Source organism: Scomber japonicus, chromosome 8 (genome assembly GCF_027409825.1).
Source record: "Scomber japonicus isolate fScoJap1 chromosome 8, fScoJap1.pri, whole genome shotgun sequence".
Taxonomy (NCBI): domain Eukaryota; kingdom Metazoa; phylum Chordata; class Actinopteri; order Scombriformes; family Scombridae; genus Scomber; species Scomber japonicus.
In genome coordinates this window covers 9,843,598-9,863,859 of record NC_070585.1, presented here as the reverse complement: position 1 = coordinate 9,863,859, position 20,262 = coordinate 9,843,598, and the positions used below count along the sequence as shown (strand labels likewise).

Genomic DNA, 20,262 nt, shown 5'->3' with positions numbered 1-20,262 from the left:
GATGAGAGGTCAAAGGTGTCACCTGTAGAGGAAGCGGCCTTCTGCCGCTCGCATGCCAGTGCCTCATTACACACACACACACACACACACACACAGTCCGCTGAATCCCAGGGGGGAGGAGAGACTCAGCTGGGAGCCATTACAGGTGCTGCCAAATATCTATACATGAACACACCCGCAGCACCGTGGCTGATGGGAGTCCTCCAGAGTGACACTCAGCCACCTCTGACCCTTTTTGTGTCCTTCCCAATTATCATCAGTACACATTTAACTACATTCACAATCATCATCAGTGCCCCCGAACTGACGCAGGCCTCCATTTTGCCTGTTACCAGAAACTTTGATGAGTGAGTTGTCTGCAGCCGGTTTGAGCATGAATGTGCTTGGTTGGAGTTATCCTAAAATATACTCCCATTTTCTGCTCACCCCAGTGATCCAACAGCTGTCAGTCATTTCTGCCATCAGTTAGATCGCCCGAAATTAAAATTCCATGTCCCTCTGTTGTCAGAGGAACTCCAAAATCTATTTCTTAAGTTTTGCTTTAAATCTATTTTTAGTCTTCAGAGGTCATCTCTTCTCTTTAAGTATAATTAAAGCCGGGAGAGTCTGTCATGGCGTATTTTTCTCTCCACTGTGTGCATCTCAACATATGTGTAGGAATGCTTCCTCCAGATGTGCCACAGAGGATACATTTTCTGTCCGAACGCAACTCTGGGGAAACCTGTGTTTGTATATGTGTGTGTGTGTGTGTGTGTGTGTGTAAGGTGTTGATACCTAGTGGCTCTCCCTTCTCCTGCTGTCAACACCTCTTTGTCCTGGTTCCTAGTGAAGGGGTACTTGCAGACAGGCAGAGATTCGGTGGGCAGGTGGTCCTGTCCCCCTGGCGACCTGTCTGCTTCTGCTCAGTGGGGCGAGCTGCTCAGAACCACACACATGCTGGCTCGGTGAAATTTGAAAAAGTTTCTGATTGCAACAAGCGGCATTGGTTTGACCGCTACATGATTCACACACAGAGGATATTATATAATATGTCCAGACAGTTCACTATGAGCAGGGAAACGGTGAGAAACTTTACATACACATATAGTCCTTGCTTTAAAGTTTCTAAAAAATAACTTATTTGAGAAAATGGAGACAGTGTTAAACTGGTACATAGTCAATGGACTGGTGCATAACTTCAACTATCTTTTAGTCAGTGCACAGCAGGTCAGGTCTACATGCAAAAATTTGTCTACAGCCAAGTGAACAATTCAACAAGAATAATATTATTATACGTAGCCTACTACATAATATATATGTACCATATAATAAACTCCATTTGTAATAATGTGTACTTGTGTCTAAATGGAGCAGTTATTTCAAGGAAATTTCTATTTTCCCTAAAATTAGGACTTAGGATTTAGTCCTTTCCAGGAAACATCAAGAACAGGAAACTTTAAGAATTTATTAGGAAATTACAGACCTCTAAAATGTAGCGTGACTCACCAAAGGCCCACAAAGTCTTGATGCTGCATATTTATAGTTTATATTAAAGGATAAAACAGATGTGTATCTTCTATAAAAGAGAAAACACTTTTCTGGAAACAATTATATAGAGTACAAATTTATGATATTGTATTTTTTTTGTGGTTTGTATTTTTTTTAAGTTAAGTTTTGTCATGGTGACCCTTTTATTTATGTCACAGTGTATCATCATTTGTGAGTGTGGACAGTAGAGAGACTGACAATCTGATTAAAGTGGCGTTTGAGATGGAAAAGTTCCACACAATGAGGTAGCACATGTTCTTTTTTTCCCCTCCTCTCTTCTCCTTGTCTTCTTTCTTCCCTTCAGAAGAAATATTCAATTACTACGCGTGAAGGGTCAGGTCAAACACAGGAAGCTGAGCTGATTGGTTCTACTCAGATATCGATGGGCATGTGTGACCAATCGCTGTTGCCCAGGGCTTTCCCCATTCTCCATATGCTGCTGGCACTGCTGCTGCTGCTTATAAGTGTGTGTCTAATCGTTCCAGCTCAAGGCTTTCCCCAGTTTCCACTCACCTCTTGACCATTGCTTCCTGTCAGATGTGTTAACGCTGCTTTTAATCAGTTTTACTGTCTCATGCACACACACACACACACGCGTCAGGACAGCTGGCCCTATCCATCCCTGTTCTCCAGAGCACGCTTCATTAAGATCTAACCAATCACCTGCTCACACCCTCAGACCCTCTGTCACACACACACAAAAACACACACCTGATCCTGCCACCCCTCTCCTCACCCTGTTAACCCCCCCTCAACTTGACCCTCACCTCACCCCATCACCCACTCCGATATCTCTTACAGTGAAACAACCCGTGAACATGGACATGTAGCCTTGTCTTCTACTCTTTATAGAGGCTGTCTGCCAGTCTTTGTGTCTGCACTGTATCAGAATATGAGAGCGGTACGGCATGTGAAGCACATTTCCTTTATTGCATTATCGTTATTTCACCTAGAGAACTGTTGCCTGAGGCTAAATCAAACAAATTAGGGCTCTCATTTGCCCCATGTGCTGCAAAACTGTAAAAACAGCACACGCTTCTCCTTTCTTTCTTGACAGTGCTCTCTTTAGTCAAATTTGGCACAGACATTCATGTTACCCTCAAGGTGAACTGTAAAAGCGTTGGTATCCCCTCGGTCTTTCACCAAACGCCATCAACAGGTCAAAATGAGTGTCCAATACTTTGGTTTATGATGCTAAACTTATGAAATAGTGTAATCTTGTTAATATATTTCTTGCTGCTAACCAAAATCTCAAGTCTTGAATACGGACATGATTTTAACTTTATTTTTCCTGAAAAAGTACACAGATGTTAAAATGCATTTCAAATGATAAATAATCATAATTAAAACATTCATGGTTGTATTTAGACCAAGACAGTGGTAAACCTTAAACTGGTTATTTCAGTTTTAATGTGCTGGAACTACTGTAGGTCTCACTTGGCTTGCTGTGTAAGTTAATCCTGGGTTAGGCAGTGAAAATGAAGTGGAAGATGTTTCTGTAGTTGTTGACAAGGTGACTGTCCTTTAACAATGAGGGAAACAGGGAAAGAGGAAATCTATTAATAGGATTCCTGTGGAAGTACATTATTATTATACAGATGGATATGACAGAGCTGTGTGAGTGTGTGGAGTGATCTGTTTGGAGTGTGTGTGTGTGTGGTGCATATGGTAAAACACTCTGCAGGTCTGCAGTTAGTCACACTCCCGCGTCTCAAATTGAATTAGCGTTGACAGCGCACAGCGCCAGCCGCGTGTATGTGTGTGTGCACTGGGGGCACTATAGCTGTTGGCAAGCTGTCTGTCTGTGTGTGTGTGTGTGTGTGTGTGTGTGTGTGTGTGTGTGTGTGTGTGTGTGTGTGTGTGTGTGTGTGTGTGTGTGTGTGTGTGTGTGTGTGAAACAAAAGAGAGACAGGGCCTTCCCCCCTGAAATCAATTAGGCTAGTATAGGTCTGTGGTTGTGGGGGTGAGAGGGGCACATCCTGTAGAGGGCAGCCCAGATAGACAGCACCATCTGGGGCAGCAGGCAGGTCGACCCTGGGTTGAGACATGAAAGAAGCGGGGCAGGGATAAGAGGAGAGGAGAGTACAGGCCAGCGTTAAATCACTCTTTTCTCTCCACCCTGTACCCTCACCCCATCCCCTCATCTGCCATCCGATACATCAGCTACGGAGCATCATTCTCACTCAATCACTTTTCTTAGTCTCCCCTCTCTCTGTATTTGTCCCAGGAGTGATAACCTGTCATACACAGGAAGCAAAAAGAGGTAAGAACGATCTATCCCTCTGTCAGAGATAGGGGGAAAGAGAAAAAGAATATCTCACATCTCTTGTTCCAAAAGGGTTGATTTATAGGTCTGTATTAAATAAAGCCAATGCCAGAGAGCACCTCTCTCTTTCTCTCACATACTCTCACTCACACCCACACACACCCACACACACCCACACCCACACCCCCCCCCCCCTCCCCCCCACACACACACACACACACATTGATGTCCTACACACACATGCGCCTGTAGGATCCCCCCTTTGGTACATTAGACAGGGGAAGGAATTAGCACACACTCTCTCTTTTAGGAGGAGGGATGGCCCCTCATGATGGACAGGTTGGGTCAGAGTGTGCGTTGTGTTTGTTGGTTATAAGCTGAGTGCTGACAGCCCCCCTCCAGCCCCTCTGTGCTCAAACACACAGCTCCATTGATGACAAAACACATGACTGTACAAGAAAGGGTAAAGTAATTAAATTACATGAACCATGGCCATGGTTAAACATAATCATTATGTGATGGTGATGCTGAAGTTAAACTGGTGTAAATGCTTAAGTTAGTATGGTACTGGTACATCCTTTACTTAATTAACAGCAGTAATACCACCATGTAAAACTGAACTGCTTAGTTCAGTCCCCAACCTTTAAAGGGGAAAATGAGGCAGTATACAACTGTTCAAGTCTACTGATTAGCATGAAGTGAAATAAAATTAAATAACAAAAATAAATAATAATATTACAACATAATAAATTATTATACAAATATAATATAATAATTTAAAAAATGAACTGCTTTCTGTTTCTTTCTGCATTGTCTCATGTCCATTCTGACCATTTGGTAACACTCACTAAATATTGCATGAATCTCAGACTGTTTTGTTTTTAAGAGCATAAATACTTCCCTCTTCATAAAGAATGTGTTAATCAAATTTTGAAAAACATATTTTGATTAATATAGCATGACTGATGTGTGTCCATAGGTCTCATGTTCCATCTCGTCACACCAGTGTGTTTCTGCACCAAAACACTGTACCGTTCCTTTAAGTGACATCACTAATAGGAAATCTTCTCTAAAACAGAATTTAAGCCATGTTACTTTTTTTAAATGTCGTGAATAATTTAGTGAACAATTTAAGAAAAGAATACAAAAAAACCTAAAAACATATTTTTCATGCTATGAAGTATCAGAACAGTTTCCATGGAATGACCCAAGTACTTACTAAATTGCAAGGAGGAGTCTCTAACTGATCATAGTTACAGACTCTTACTAGTATAAAGACTGTAGTCTTATATGACTATAGTTATGTATGAATGAAAGTACTCATTATACAGGCACAAAGGCTCTTGTAAATGTAACAGAACTGCAATGATAATCAAGTAGCCTAATCGTTTTAGTCATTTTTTTTAATGCAAAAATGCCAAACGTTAGTTGGTTCCAGCTGATGGTGATTGTATGCCTTTCTATGTCATACATGATGATAAATGATGGCAAAACTGCATGTCTTTGATTATGGACTGAAAAAACAGACATATGAAGATGTTGACTTTGACTCTGAGAAATTATAAAGGCATTTTCAAACTATTTTCTGACATGATTAATCGACTAAATAATCAGCAGATTAATTGATAATGAAAATAATTGTTAGTTGCATCCGTATATTATTATTTTTAACATGTAATTGTAGCTGTCAAATGAACAGTGGTGGGATAACTTTTCAACTTTTCATCATTTTTGGGTAAAAGTAGCAATACCACAACATAGAAATACTTAAGTATAGAGGTCAATAAAATGTACTTTTGCTATCCCAAGAAAAACAATATTTAATTTGGAATTTTTCAAGAAAACTTCCATAATGGCTTGAGAAAATCCTCCTTCTTCTTAAGATAAATAATATATTTAAAAACCCATTGGACTGGCTATAAATGTATTGTCACACAGATGGAAACAATGGAGTGTTTTGGAAACCTGATGTTTTGGAGATACGTGGTTTTCAACTATGTAAAAGTACTCATTATGCTGAATGTATCCTTAGAGTGAAAACAGTACTTTAATATGGTTGATGTGGATGTTTTATGGCTATATGAACTTTTATGTAGTTTGTTCTTGATCCAGTGCATCATCAAATCTTAGTCTGAAAAGTGACGAGTTACTATAACTGTGGAATAAATGTAATGGAGTAAACAGAGCAGTATTTCTCCATGAAAGAGGTAGACAGTAACATAACATTAAATAACCTCAAAATTGTTTTTAAGGATCTTGATAACTTTCTAAAAAATGTAGGATGGCAGTTTTGTTAGTCAAATTAACAGACATGCCTGTAATTAATGAAGACAAAGTGTCTGCACAGAAATGAGGGCGAAGAGGTGAAAATAAAAAAGGTGTGAGGGAAAGTTCAAGAGTTGTTTGGGGCATTAACACTTTCTCTGATGAATCACATTAGTGTGAAGCCCAGATGGAGCACTTGGAAGAAACCCCAAAACACACAAACACACACACAGACACACACACACACACACACACACACACACACACACACACACACACACACACACACACACACACACGCACACACACACACACACACACACAAACATGCAGGCCAGGTACCAGGCCACATGTTAAAGCTGTTTGTCCTACACTCATCTAACCTCTGCTCCTGTAAGACCGGGGCCTGCCGGGGAGCACATGCCTATGCAATGCCCCAGTGACCCCTCTCTAGACACACTTGTGGACTTACCGCAAGCAATACACACACACCAGCATACATGCACACAAAGCAACATGCAGATCCACAGAGGCTCCTGATTCTGTCATCGCTCCTGTGATCTAATGCTGTGAGACTCCTGATCACAACGGAGGAGGATCACAGTTGGCACATATTTATGATGAACTTTTTGACGTTTCCAGCAGCAGACTACAAAGGATCTCTTGATGGGTGATAGGAGAGGAAGACTTTCACTCTCCTGAGGGCATACACATTGAACATAAACATAGTTTGATGGAGCAGCGTATGCCTTCTTGATCGGGCAATAGAGGAGCGCTTAATAACTGTTAAACTGCCCTTGCTTTTCACATTACTCACTCAGTGTAATTCAATTTCAGCCACAGCTGGTTTCACTTTCAACTTTACAGCTGAGCTCAGTCACGTCCCATAATCTGACCTGATAAATAACCAGCTTTTATTGAGTTTGCAGAGAAAATAGCATCCAGTGTAAACCCTTCACAAGAGACTCACAGAGTCAAAATCGAGAGCCAGGCTGTAATGAAGCTGAATGTGCGGAGGGTTGTGTGTGTGTATGTGTGTATGTGCAGCTGAGTGCTTGTGAACCGTATGTATGGCAGCTATTATTAGGAGATAACTGACGTATGCGTGTTTGTGTGGTGTGTGTGTGTGTGTGTGTGTGTGTGTGTGCCTTGTATGTTAATCTAATGAAGGCAGAGTATATTTACACATCCCGACTTTCTCCCGAGCTTCTCTCCTGTTTCAGGATGCCATTTCACATGATTGGAAACAAATGACTTCAGGGTCAAATTTCTCTCCTTTTACTGCCTGTCAATCACTCGGTCCTGAAACTTCCCTCCTTGTGTTATTACAAAGTTTAATCAGCACAGTTTCCATGTTATTCCTGCCACCACCTTTAAGAGGATTATGTTGACACATTATCAAGCAAATTACAATGTGATGGATGAGCAGCACGGTTAATCATCGACAGAATGATAAAAGGTTAACTCAACAATGGTTTTGAAGTAGAGGTTCTGATAAGAGAAGACAGAGCTTTGTTAAACTATAACAAACTTACCTCCAAAACCTGTCATAAAATGTGACTTATTTAAAGTTTTGAAGGCATATTTGTTTTCCTACCAGGATTTAGATTTTTAGGAAAAAATTAAATTATATTTCTCGTGTCTGTAGTCTAAACATGTAGCTGGAGCCAGCAGGCTGTTAGCCTAGCTAGCATTACGTCTGGAATCAGGAGATAAAAGCTAGCCTGGTCCTCCTAACAGCATGTTTAAAGCTCACTAATTATGCCATAGTCCATTTGTTTAAAACAAAACACAAAAAAACTTAACGAAAATCCATGGCTAACTTTCCCCTTATTTCCAGTCTGCTATGCTAAGCTTACTAGTTCTTAGCTGTAGCTACAATTCAATGTACAGACAACAGGTATCTATCTTTTTGTGTAATTCTGCAGAAAACACATTTCCCAAAATGTAGTTTATTTAGGGGGGATGCTTATGGTCCTATACTATAAAGGCTAGAAATTGTACCACAATTGCAAAATGTATGCATGTGCTCAAATATCCTACTCAGCAGTATGCTACTAATGACAGGTGCTCACACTTTATTCTGTGCAATACTGGCTACAACTGTGTGTGTGTGTATGTGTGTGTCTGTCTGTCACTGGCCACTACATATTGGAGAAGGGCAGGTGCAAAGTTCAGTTTTCCTGGTATGAAAGCAATTTGTCTAATTGAAAGATCAGGCATTACTTGGGAGTTTAAAATGATTCTCCTACATAGCCGAACATGGAAATGACAGACAGTATCAAATAACCAGCACAGATTATGTCTGTCTGAAAACAAAGGACTGGCTGTTTGATAGCAGCGCACCTGACCGCCTGCTCAAACATGGGCCATCCCCTGCCTGAGTTCCTCAATTAACTCCTTCCTGCTATTTCCACGTCCAGCGCGCATTAGCTCACCATCATGCATGGCCATGACAAGTAAATTGCTGTTTGGTTATGACCGTTTGTCGGGAAACAGGCCATTTCCCCCGCTTTGCCTAAACCGCTGTTCCTAGCTTTGCTGAGAAGGAGGGAGGGAGGGTTTGACTCTGAGCTGAAGGCATGAATTATCACATCAGCGGCTGAACGGGCGTGCCCCTTCTGGTATGGGCAAGAAAACACTGCGTTATGTTGGCCCGCCACAGCAGTGAGAGGTTTTTCATTCGGCACTGACTCTTCTTCCACATTTCTCTGAAAGTCTTCACACAGCAGTATTGATTTACTGTTGATCCTGGAACAATGTTAAAGCAGTGACTACGTTAATGATGACACGGCTGCGCCTATTTCAGAGGGCAAGGAGCCTGCCTACAGTCCTGCCATACACTGTGCCTCATAAAGTCCTCTATAGCATAACCATTTCAACTCCATGCGTCTCTGATTAGTGCTATTATTGGTAATAAAGTACAGGAGTGGAAACTGGCCTCCTGAATCCTGGCAGCTGTTGTTCTTCCCCTAAAATCACAGAGATCTGATGAGCTCATATTATTAGTCAGGGGTGGCCAAGCCTGACACTGGGATTCAGCTGAGTTTAGAGTTTGCGAAAAAACAAAACGTGCTTTTGTCCAGTGTCACTGAATACCAACTGAAAATTCCAACATAACGTCTTACTTACAGGAACATTGAAGTGCCTCATAGGGAGATTTTTGTATCATTTACCCCAAATCACTTCCTTTTGCGCAATTGCACATGTGTTTTCCTGTTTTACTTTCAATTATACTGTATATTCATGTAAACACAACTGGAAAACAATGTTTCCTCTTTCACTTTGCTTGCACATACTTCATGTATACAAAAGAACATTTTGGACGCTAGAGTATGATCGGAACAAAGAAAAATGTGAAAAATACTTTTAATGGGCACTTGTGGTGAGTTTAACAGTCATTCTCATGTACATTAACATCTATATTACATACCTCAGGTCCTATTGCTCTTTGGTAACATCATTACAGCTGTTGGGCCATAAATAGGCTGTACTCTTTGTTCCAAATGAAAATCCTGCCTACATTTCTGTTTACTCCAGTCTCGGGAGTATTGGCTCTAGTTGATTGTGCACAGTGAAAAGAAACTGCTCACAATCAGTTTTTGTGCTGGTGAATCCAACACGGTGTACAAAATAGTTTTTTTAAATACAAAAAAATGTTCCGGTGGTCACAGTTCTGTCTTTATCAATCCTGTAAATTGCTCACTTAGTCTCGCTCAAAGAGAATCAGCCCCCTCTGTTTTGTTGCAATAAGCTTTGGCTTGTTACACTCAATGGGCCGGAGCCTGCAAGTGCGGTCCATCTGTCAGAGGCAGTGGTTGGTGGTTGGGTGCCATGGAGACTGGCGCAGCAGACAGTCTGTGGTGTCTTCGGCTAGTTTGGCGTGCCGGGAAATGGCTGCGAGTTGGGGGCTCAGGGGGAAGCTGTAGCGGTATAGACAGTAAGGGCCGGCAGTGTCTGAGAGATGAGGGAGGAGAGAGGACGCAGGCCCCTGAGGACTTAAGGGGCTGTGGAGGGGGATCAGGCAGGGGGAGCTCCCCGGAGACCCGTGAAGACATGGGTCCCTGCAGTGGGGAGGTTTCTTCCCCTGGAGTGCAGAGAGGAGCGGGAGGTCTGTTAAAGGAGACAGTGGGGGCAGGCCTCTCAGTCTGTCTGCTCCCAGCGAGGAGAAGGCTCTGCTGGGCAGCGGGGAGGTGGCGGAGGCCTTCCCGTAGAGAGGAAGAGCGAAAGTGTGGAGAGCGGCGTCCTGGCAGGAGAGCGTCGAGAGGGAGAACGGGTGAAGGGATGAGGAAGAGGAGAGAGGTAGGAGACTCTTCAGAGGGGAGGCGCTGCCGGTCGGCGACCCCGTGCTCCCTGTCGAAAGACGTCAGAAACGTGAATCACAGAGATAACAAAGTGCCTGGGTCAGAGCGGTAACGAGAGCTGCAGCAACAGTATACCTTGGAGCTGTATGGCAAACGGCTTGAAGTCCAAGCTGAGAGGGCCTCTCCAGGGATACGACTCCAGCAGGCCATCTAATACCCCTCTATACACACAAACACACACATACACACATGTACTGTAAAAGCAGTAAAAAATGTTATTCCAGGTATTTAAATATTGATTTTGAGAGGTGTGAAATTTAGCACTACACAGTTCAACTTCATTTGAAGGGTTTATGTGGGATCAGATTTCTGTGGTTCAACTTTAAATGTCTCTGGGGTGATTTAGTGGAGTGCTTTACGTAGCTCAAACAAGTGTTGATGTTTGGTGAGGTTTTATGTACCTATTTCTCCCTGGATCTCTGAAGCCTTTGGCGAACGGGTTCCTGTCGATCTTCAGTTTTGTGATCTTGCATGAGAGAGAAAGAGAGAAAGGAGCAGACAAGGGTTAGAGCGGACATGTCAAGCGGTGACGTGTTAAGCTAACAATGAGCTCAGCTTTACTACATCAGGGAGAGTGGCAGAGCCCCCCCCCCCCCCCCCCCCCAACCCTAAGGGACTGCATCTCCCAGCAGCACCCAGGGCGATCAGCCATGTCAAACAGGGTTCTTGGAGAAGGGGTTCAGGGTCGTACAGTTTTATTTGGTGCTTTAATGGGCTGCGGACTCCAGCAGTCAGCCCAGTCACAGCTCGTTACTGAGTTTCTGTAATAATACATTCGCTGATCGTAAAATGAACCCTGATGAAAAGAGCTGGCAGTCCCCGTGGACGGCTCTGTTACTGGAGGAATGGTAGCCAACAACGGGGTCAGCCCCACTACACAGGAACACACACACACACACACACACACACACACACACACACACACACACACACTCTCTCTCTAAGTAACGGGCGCCACAGAAAATCAGGACAGTGCAATTTATGATTTTGCTGAGACCACAGGGAAGTGGGCCTCATCACCTCCATGATGTTGAGATTAAAACATTTTTACGTGAGGTCAAACAGGCCCGAGCTGTTGACTGGATCACCATAACAATCACTGTGTTGACGACAAAGAGTGGACATCTGCTTTTTGAATATTTCTGGCACAAAAAGTATGAGGACTGTAAATGAGTCATTTCTAAGTTGGCCGATTTCTGCACAGTTTTAGTTGCTTCAAAGAGCAAATAACCAAACATTTTGGAATTAATCTGCACTGCAACGGTTGCCCAAAATTGTATGTAATTACTGCGCAAAGTATTTTACCATGCATGCAAGTTTCAGTGAGTGTTACCTGTTGATTCTGATAGGCTGTGACGGTGGTGAACTCGGTTTCTGGGAAGGAGAAGCTGTGCACTCCCTCAGCAGGCAGAGACTGGATCTGTGACAAGTCCATACGAGGGTCATGCCGGATGACGTGCACACGTGGCCTGTATTTATGCATCGACTGAAGAATAATCTGGATCAACAGATGAAAATGATATTTTACATTCAATAAAGTAGACCTCTATTATAGCAGCTGAAACAAACACACAGGGCTGCAAGTGATATTCTCATTAACATTGAATCACAAGTTGTTGTTTTTGTCTTTTAATTAACCGATTAATCAATTTGGTCGATGAAAAGTAATGAAACATATCTGTCATAATTCCCTAAAACTCAAGGTGATGTCATCATATTGTATGTTTTGTTTGATCATTAGTCACATAACAAAGAAAAAAAACTAAAACAATATTAAACAATTGTCAAAATAGCTGCCTATAATTAATTTGTTAATTAACTAATCGGTTAATAGATGAATCAAAGTCATCATTTCAGCATGCATGAAAATAACTTCAGTTACACCAATTAACACTAATTACAGCAGGTGATATAATGTATACAGGTTTAGTGGTAATACAACAAAATATAAATTACAAGACTGTCAACATAATCTATATGAAATCTAAATAATACACAGAAAATAGTGTTGGCTACTGGCTGTTTACATGGGTTTAATTGAACCGTTCCATATAAATATAATACTAATATTAAAGCTTTTTCATGATTATGACTTGATTTGTATTTGACATCTTTTTTTAAAAAAAAATGAAACAAGGAACTTGAGGAGGCATAATCCTGCAAAGATATTTGTGGAAAAATACATTTCCCAAAATCATATTTGGCAGTTTATTGGAAGATTTGGATTTTTGCAAATTTGTTAAGCGTTTTATGAAATAAACAAAGTAAAATTGTCAATGCTTTGGAGCTTCTGTCTGTCATCTACAAATCCAGATGTATTTTTCTCCAGTTTTTCTCTTTTCTTGTCTTATAATAAAAATAAAGATTTTCTTTTAAAGAGTGTGGCTGAATTCACTCTTTTAAAAAGGACAGAAAGTAGCTACACTCTATTCTAAGGTCCATTTCACTACAATATATCCAGTATCATCATCGAAATGTAATCAACACTCATATATATTTAAAACCAGTATTTAAAACCAAAATGACCCAAACCAAAGATTTCCTGTGAAGCCTATTATACGTTTGGAAGTGTCCACAGATACATGAGGGACTAATTGGCTATTTTGGAAAAGCAAGGTTCAGCTGTACAGTGTTTCTACATTCCTTCATGGTGTTCTTATATCCAGAATAATGAATCCCCTGTTCCAGATGAATTTTATAAACACAGGGATCAAATCAAAAGCCTCCTATAGCCTTCTCAGTCACCACATCTGTCACATCTGTACACCACTGAACCTTTATAGAGAGATTCTGGAGCTGAGAAGGATTTCCACTTCCATACAGGCTTTCCTTCCTGAAGAATCATCCACTATTAGACCAGACATAGGTCAGGATGTGTATGATGGCACTCCTAGGAGCACTGAAGCTGTCCAAGCAGCTAAAGACTAAATTGAAGTAGTAAAACTCACTGATTAAATAAATCGAGAGAGTAAACTCATTTAACCAGCAATTAAATCTTGATTCACTTATTTTTCTAATTTAACTCCGAAATGAACTAGTCCCAATATGAAATAAAAGAGAGAGCCTTTAGTTTATATATATTTTCATCAATTAAGTTGATAAGATATGTAAATCTACCACTCTTCACTGGATATCTCAGCAGGCCTCACGCAGAGATAAGAGGAGGCCGCTCATGCTCAGTTGGGTTACCTACATGTCCCTTGTCGTCCATCTCGTTGTTGGTGAGTTTGATCCTGTCAAAGCTGATGACCTGACGCATCCACGTCTCTCCTGCGCACGGCGAGTCCGGGTGCACGTACAGTCTGGGAGAGATGCAGGAGTGGTCCGTGTTCCCTGCCACCATCCACTGCGAGCTGTGGTACACGTACCTGCCAACAATATATACATTTAAGTATGTAAAAAAAATAAAAGAAGTAAATAATGAGTTTGTGTGTTTTAATACACTCACCTATAACGTTTGGAGTCAACCGGCATGACGTCCATTGCGATATAATACTGCTGGCACGGCTCCAGATTGCGCACTTTGACGCGCACTGAGGGAAACATTCTCCTGAGGACAGGGGAGAAAAGAAGTGCCGTGCATTGGTTACAAATGACAAGTGAGTCATTGGCCTGTCTCTTTTAATGCCATCTAATGAGAAACGTCTCTTATAAATGAGCAAACATGTGTATTTGTCTTAGTAAATTTAAAAGAAAAACAAAAAAACTCAACAGGCACAAAAACATGGAGCATGAACTTTGCTGCACGTAGCGGCCAAGTTCAGAGGAAAAGTTTAGGGACCTCAAGGGGCCACGAGGGCATCTCCACTACAAAGATTTATAGCGTGTGTTCTCGGTAATTGAATAAACGGAACCTACATTTCAGCAAGTAGTTATATCCCAATAATTCATTTCTAGAGAGAGAGAGAGAGAGAGAGAGAGAGAGAGAGAGAGAGAGAGAGAGAGAGAGAGAGAGAGACCAAACAAATAAAACCAAACAGAAAAGGACGCACATGGCTACCTATCAAACATCAGATGGATTTTTTGAGACTGATGTGAAAGTTAATTTAATCGGCAGAAATATCTCTGCGTCACGAGGTCTCTTTATGCAATTGATTGTCCTGGATCACATAGGTCTTCTTTTGATTTGTAAAATTCTGGAAAATAAAGCTGAATTTAATTAACTTCGTGCTTCAGTTACTTTTTAGCATCATATAAATTTGCATTTACGATTTCACATCAAGCATATTGTGCATCGATGCTGTTGTAAGCCTGACACACTTTAAAACCTTTATTTTTAAATATCAGCTTCTCAGAACAAACCATTTAATTGATATACATTCACTTATATTTGCACATGGAAACCAGCACAATTTAAGAATCAGAATTATATTTCATTAACTGATCACTTCCAAGTTAAACTAATTTGTGTTTTAGTGGCGTAACGGACTCCTGATTAGCTGCACTGCGTGTAAAGCCGTTTACTACCTGATAAACGCGCACCTGTGGCTGCAACTGTTGATGTAAATATATCATATGATTATATCAGTGATAGTGGTCACACCGTAACTACTGTCTGGCATTTAAATTAAGTGGGATGGGGAAATAAAAAAGAATGTATTTCCTGTTCAATAAATGCTTTTAAAGAAAATGGTAATAGGACATCCCAGTTTAAGCAGTGCGGCAGTGGATGCAGTTTTGGGCCTGCTATTATTTTTATGTGATTACGCTGGATTGTGTTCAGTTTATTTTTAAGGAGTTTCTTAACATAATGAAATCAATATTTGTAAAAAATATATATTTGCTATAAATGTATAGCACATATGGCGTTATTGCCTCTTGACGTGTCTCTGTCATAGTTTTGACAGTTCAAAAATATTTAAGCACATAAAAACCTAATTATATATAATGTAATGTAACAGATGGCTTTGCTCCTCTTGATATGTAGGGCGAGTGAGTTTGGCGTTTGAAAGTTTTGCCGGAAAGAAACAATGCGTAATGTCAAGAAAGAAAGGCACCAGGGTTTGCAACAGCACCGTATTTGTCCTCCTTCTAAAGATCACTCTTTAAAAATTTTTTTAAAAAATAAGTCTCGTTCATCCAGATGTTATACCTGCCGGCTTTAGTGATGATCATCTCCGTGCCGATCTCATAAAATCTCTTCCACAGCTCTGAGCCCTGCAGCTCCACCCGGACTTCCCTCTCCGGGCGGCAGTCGCTCTCCTTCGCTTTACTCTCCTCTCCGCCCGGCTCAGACTCTTCAGCTCCTGATCTGACAGCTTGTCTCTCCGGATCGCAGGAACTGTCCTCCGGCCTCCTCGGTGTTGAACCCACTTTCTTCATCTGGCTGACAGGATACTCACTTAGGCCTGAAAAGTGGAAAAGAGTGGAATGAGTAAGATGTTGAGAGAGGCAGCTTTTGTAATGCATTTACACATTTTAAACTTAATATCAACTTTGTTTTGATTTGATGATGCTTAATATTACCAAAAAAATATCCTACTGTGCTAAATATTTTTTTCCACAATAATTCCATATGGGCAACACTTGGGTTAAATATGATTATGTATATATTGAATTGTGAAAAATCAATAAATGTGAATGTGAACTGAACAGGAAACACTGCAGTGACCAAGTTATTTTGAGTGTGTTTGCTGTTCCATCTTGTGCGTAAAATTCCTGCAATGTTCTCGAAAATCCAATAACTGTTTCCTGTTGTCTCACCGGTAACGATGCTCGTATCACTAACGGTGTCTCCAGCTGAATTTGACTCGAGTCCCTCTGACACTTTCATCCTCTTGCAAGGTTTCCCGACCAGCGCCTCCACCGAAAACGCGTGAGCCCGGGAGCTCAGACCCTGCATCTTGGCGAAAGAGAGTTGTGCGAGTCGTGTATCCGTCTGAACTTTGACTTTATTCCTGCAAGTGCTCAGTGTATCGACTCATTCAGGACAGGGCAGTACGGGGCACAACTACAACTAGCACCACCAGCAGCAGCAGCACCAGCAGCAGCAGCAGCCTCAGCACCTTAGGGAGCCCCTCTTCTCTCGCGGCAGCTCCGTGACGCTGCGTAATTGATCCAGTGCATTCCCATGTGTTCTCCGAGACTCGCGCCTTCATCCAAATCCTTGATTATTGGCACGCCTCTCCAAACTCACTACAATATTTCCCTCTCTCCCCCTTTATCCGTTTCAATGTCTACCCTTTGCTCTGTCTCACAGAGGTCTTGTTCCTCTGGTTCCCCTGCGCGCGTCACAGAGGGAGGGAGAGAGAGAGAGAGGGAAGGAGGTGCGCCACTTGCATTCCACCACATGGGTCCACTGCAAAAAATGCACATCGTAACATCTATCTCCACATTAAAGACTGGAGTTCTCTGAGAAAAAAAAATATAGAAATGAGTCTAAAAGAGAAACGAATAGTTTTCTATCTAAATCAACCCCTGGCTTATTCATTTTAACATGAAGAACTTTGAAAAACTGCTAAATAAGGAGGATTATTTTATTTCCATCAGTGAATAACATCTGATTTAAGACTGTATCAAGTTGATTAATGAGGAAACGGGTTAAATGATATAATCAATTGCCAATGTATCCATAAACTGAAAGACAAAACTAACGAGAATCAATAAATGACAGATATTTTTTGCAGTGTTCAATTAGTCACGGAGATCTCTGAGCAGCCAGGTCATCCAGCTGCAGCATCTTTACGCGCAATGTGCCACTAGGATGATGACACCTATACAACTTTAAGACTTAACTGTAAAGGGATTCTTTTAAAACGATTTGTGCCATTTTATACAAGAATAATAATAATAATAATAATAATAATAATAGACTAGTAATAATAATAATGTAATAATGGAGGCCGAGCCGATTACCCCCAAAAATGATGAAATGCCCAGAAAATAAAAATAGTAAACAAGATAGCCAAACATCATAAAATGAAGTCATTTCATATTTAAGGCTCGAATGTGTTTCATTTAAATGTTATGAAGTACATGTTCTCTCTTTCATTCGCATAAGCAAGCATTTAGTTTGACCTGCGTGTTTCCCCATGTTGCTTCCTTCCATTTAGGCAGCGGATAGATAAATAGAATGAACATTTTAGAGCATTAGAGGGGGAGCCGAGGCACAAATATTTAAGTCTGTTAATTCAGACCATCTGGAAGGTGAAATATCTCCACGAAACTCTCTCTGCTTTTCTGTTGAAGCTAACATTTCCTATATTAATTTGAAGGCTTTCCTTAAAGCACTCTCTTGTCTCTCGTTTCTCCGGTATAGAAGTGGGATTTCTTTGGGTTTTTTTTTTTTTTTTTTTTTTTTTTTTTTTGCGGTGCCCGGTGAGGGTGTGCGTCAGTCTGGTTCTCATAAGTGCGGAGATCAGATGGAGTTTGGCGCACAGAGAGAAACTGGGCCGTAATGACAGCTCGGGATTATTACATTACTGCTCTACATGAAATAGATCCGCTTTACACAAATAAAAGTCAGCGAAGGCTCTATTTAAAATGTTTTTTAATCACATGATATAATTGCGCCGAGGAGAAAACAAATGAGGGCTGTGTTTACGGCACGGTTGGTTTGGTTGGTGATGGAAATCTCTGATAACAGCCGGGAAATGGAGAACTATGACCAACCGGAATCACATGTTCTCTGTCATCATAACCTGTTTCAGGACCGCGGTCTGGATTTATGTTTATTCTTCCCAAACTTGTCGTTTTCTTTCAATACTGTAACAAAATGCATCCCAAACACCCGGCTCTGCTTTATAACTACAAGGGGGGGTAAAAAATGTGCAGCAGAAATAACTGGCTGTGTGTGAGCGCACAGGCCCGCTGCTGCCTTCTTATTGAAACAAAAGACTCAAGGAGCCGATAAAAATAGCCTCTGTAGTTTCCTTCCACACAGATTATTTTTCCATGTTGTCTTCAGCAGTCAGGTCATAAATCTTCGTCATGGGATTACGGGATGTCAGCCGAGTGATGACTGGCGCGCAGGCAAGTGATGCCTGGCTCACTTAAACACAACAGGAAGCTCCTTCTCCTTGTTTTATGATTCTTAATCCAGCGCAAATCTGCATTTGTCCTATTCAGGGATGTTTGGCACACATGTTTCCTCTTATTAAGCACAATACGCACGCTTGGCGGAAACAAGAGACTCAAATCCAATTTAGCACGGGCCTCAGGTTTCCATTAATGCGGAAGTTTGATGACCAGCTGCCATTAGGCTTTCCGATTATTTTGCGCCTTCAGGCCCACTCGCATGCTGTTGATTTGAGGATCTCTGGCCTAATTAATAATCATTTGCGGATAATTGGTTGGCAATTGAAACTTTGTGGTAGGCTTTTAAATGCACCAGGTAGATTAAACTGTGGATTCAAGTGCAGCACATTAATCAAGTTAACTTTGGTTGATTAAAGGCACATTCTGCTAAACTATTAACGTTCTCTTTTATCAATTAAATTGGCATTTTCCTCAATTTCGATACAAATGTTTGATCACTCTTTAATATGTGTTTTTTTTTTTGTTGCCACGACTCTCATTGTTGTGTGTGTGTGTGTGTGTGTATGTGCGTGTAGCTGCAGGCAGTGCCCAAGGAGTAATCACGACCAGCCCTGCATCCATGGTAGGCATATGTCTTTACTGTACTGTACTGTGCTTGTGTGTGTGTGTGTGTGCGTGTGTGTGTGCGCGTGTGTTTATAAACAGGGCTGTCTGTCTGTTGCTCAGTGCTGAGTGAATGTGACGGGCCCCCTGATGGTTTGTTTTAAGTTGGATCCTGATGCTGAGCAGTTTGTGTGTGTGTGTGTGTGTGTGTGTGTGTGTGTGTAAGGGTTATGCTGGGCATGGGCTGCAGGAGCGGATGCCCACTCACTGCCAAACGTCAAACTTCTACCACCCGTCCACTGTGACATACTGTATGTGCAATGTTTGAATATAGAATGCTGTACACACTTAGTACACTGCAGCACTAACGGGACGTAAATTAAGGCTCACCTGGAACACACACACTCAGCAGTACACTGACACAACCATGTCCTAATGGCTTCAGGATGATAAATCTTTCCGAAAGATCATCTTGAAACATCGTCAGTGAAAATTTCAAGTAGACCGAGCTGTTTGTTATTTACACACTCTGACTGCTTCTCTCATTTCTGCTTTAAATAGACGGTGCCAAAACATCCAGAGTACATGCAAGAGGAAGAAGACGAGAGCTGTAAAAACAGAGAGAAGGCAAGCAGTCAAAGCTTTTTACAACTTGACATTACAGAGTGACAAATTCCTTTGACCCTGACATGTCATCAGCTGCATGGTGTGTGTTTGTGTGTGTGTGTAATGTCACATCTGCTACTCATAACCTCCTCCTTGTCCCTCTCTTGGGGGGTACAGCTGTCTGAGGTCCGGAGTGTCTCTCAGACTGTCGAGTCCCTGCGGGGATTCTCTCCGTGCAGGAACAATGTCTCTTCATTGCTGCTGCAGCTTCACAGCAGCTCGAGTGGGTGAGTCAGTGAGACGCCGATCACATCACTCCCTGCTAGCAGGGGTTAATCGACTGTGTCTGCCAACACAGTTGTAGCATGCCCCTTGATTTGCTGTTGAAAAGCATCCAAATTCTCTCCTTACTAAACAATCTCTTACTGAGAGAAATCAGTTTAATCTGATTTGGCTGCTGCCACGATGTCTGGATGAGAGGGAGGAAAATCTCACCTGTTTAACACAGAGAGAGGAAAGTTTAAACTGCTGCTGTGTTTATGTCATAACCCAAAAAAAAATATTTCCTTGCAACTGTCTCAGCCTCTGCAAATCTGCTTCATCACAACACCTCCTCTATCAAACATTCGATCAGTCAAAATTTATCTATAGCAC

The 20,262-nt window shown here is 41.6% G+C and overlaps 1 protein-coding gene across 1 annotated transcript; it reads right to left on the bottom strand.

Moving 5' to 3' along the window:
- Positions 1-9,863: 9,863 nt before the first annotated feature.
- tbx22 (T-box transcription factor 22) lies at positions 9,864-16,264 on the bottom strand. The gene is made up of 8 exons (XM_053323313.1): positions 16,126-16,264; positions 15,515-15,770; positions 13,871-13,972; positions 13,616-13,790; positions 11,756-11,920; positions 10,824-10,888; positions 10,498-10,583; positions 9,864-10,411 (listed from the first exon to the last, which is right to left on the bottom strand). Exons 1-8 carry the CDS (start codon positions 16,262-16,264, stop codon positions 9,864-9,866), a joined length of 1,536 nt encoding a protein of 511 aa, XP_053179288.1.
- Positions 16,265-20,262: the final 3,998 nt, after the last annotated feature.

What these genes read in the sequence shown, in the direction of transcription:
- tbx22 (XM_053323313.1), bottom strand. Translation starts at nt 16,264, where the DNA reads ATGCAGGGTCTGAGCTCCCGGGCTCACGCGTTTTCGGTGGAGGCGCTG. An exon ending in GTTGACTCCAAACGTTATAG is followed by an intron (nt 13,791 to 13,870) that starts GTGAGTGTATTA and finishes TATTGTTGGCAG; the next exon opens with GTACGTGTACCACAGCTCGC. An exon ending in GTTTGCCATACAGCTCCAAG is followed by an intron (nt 10,412 to 10,497) that starts GTATACTGTTGC and finishes GTCTTTCGACAG; the next exon opens with GGAGCACGGGGTCGCCGACC.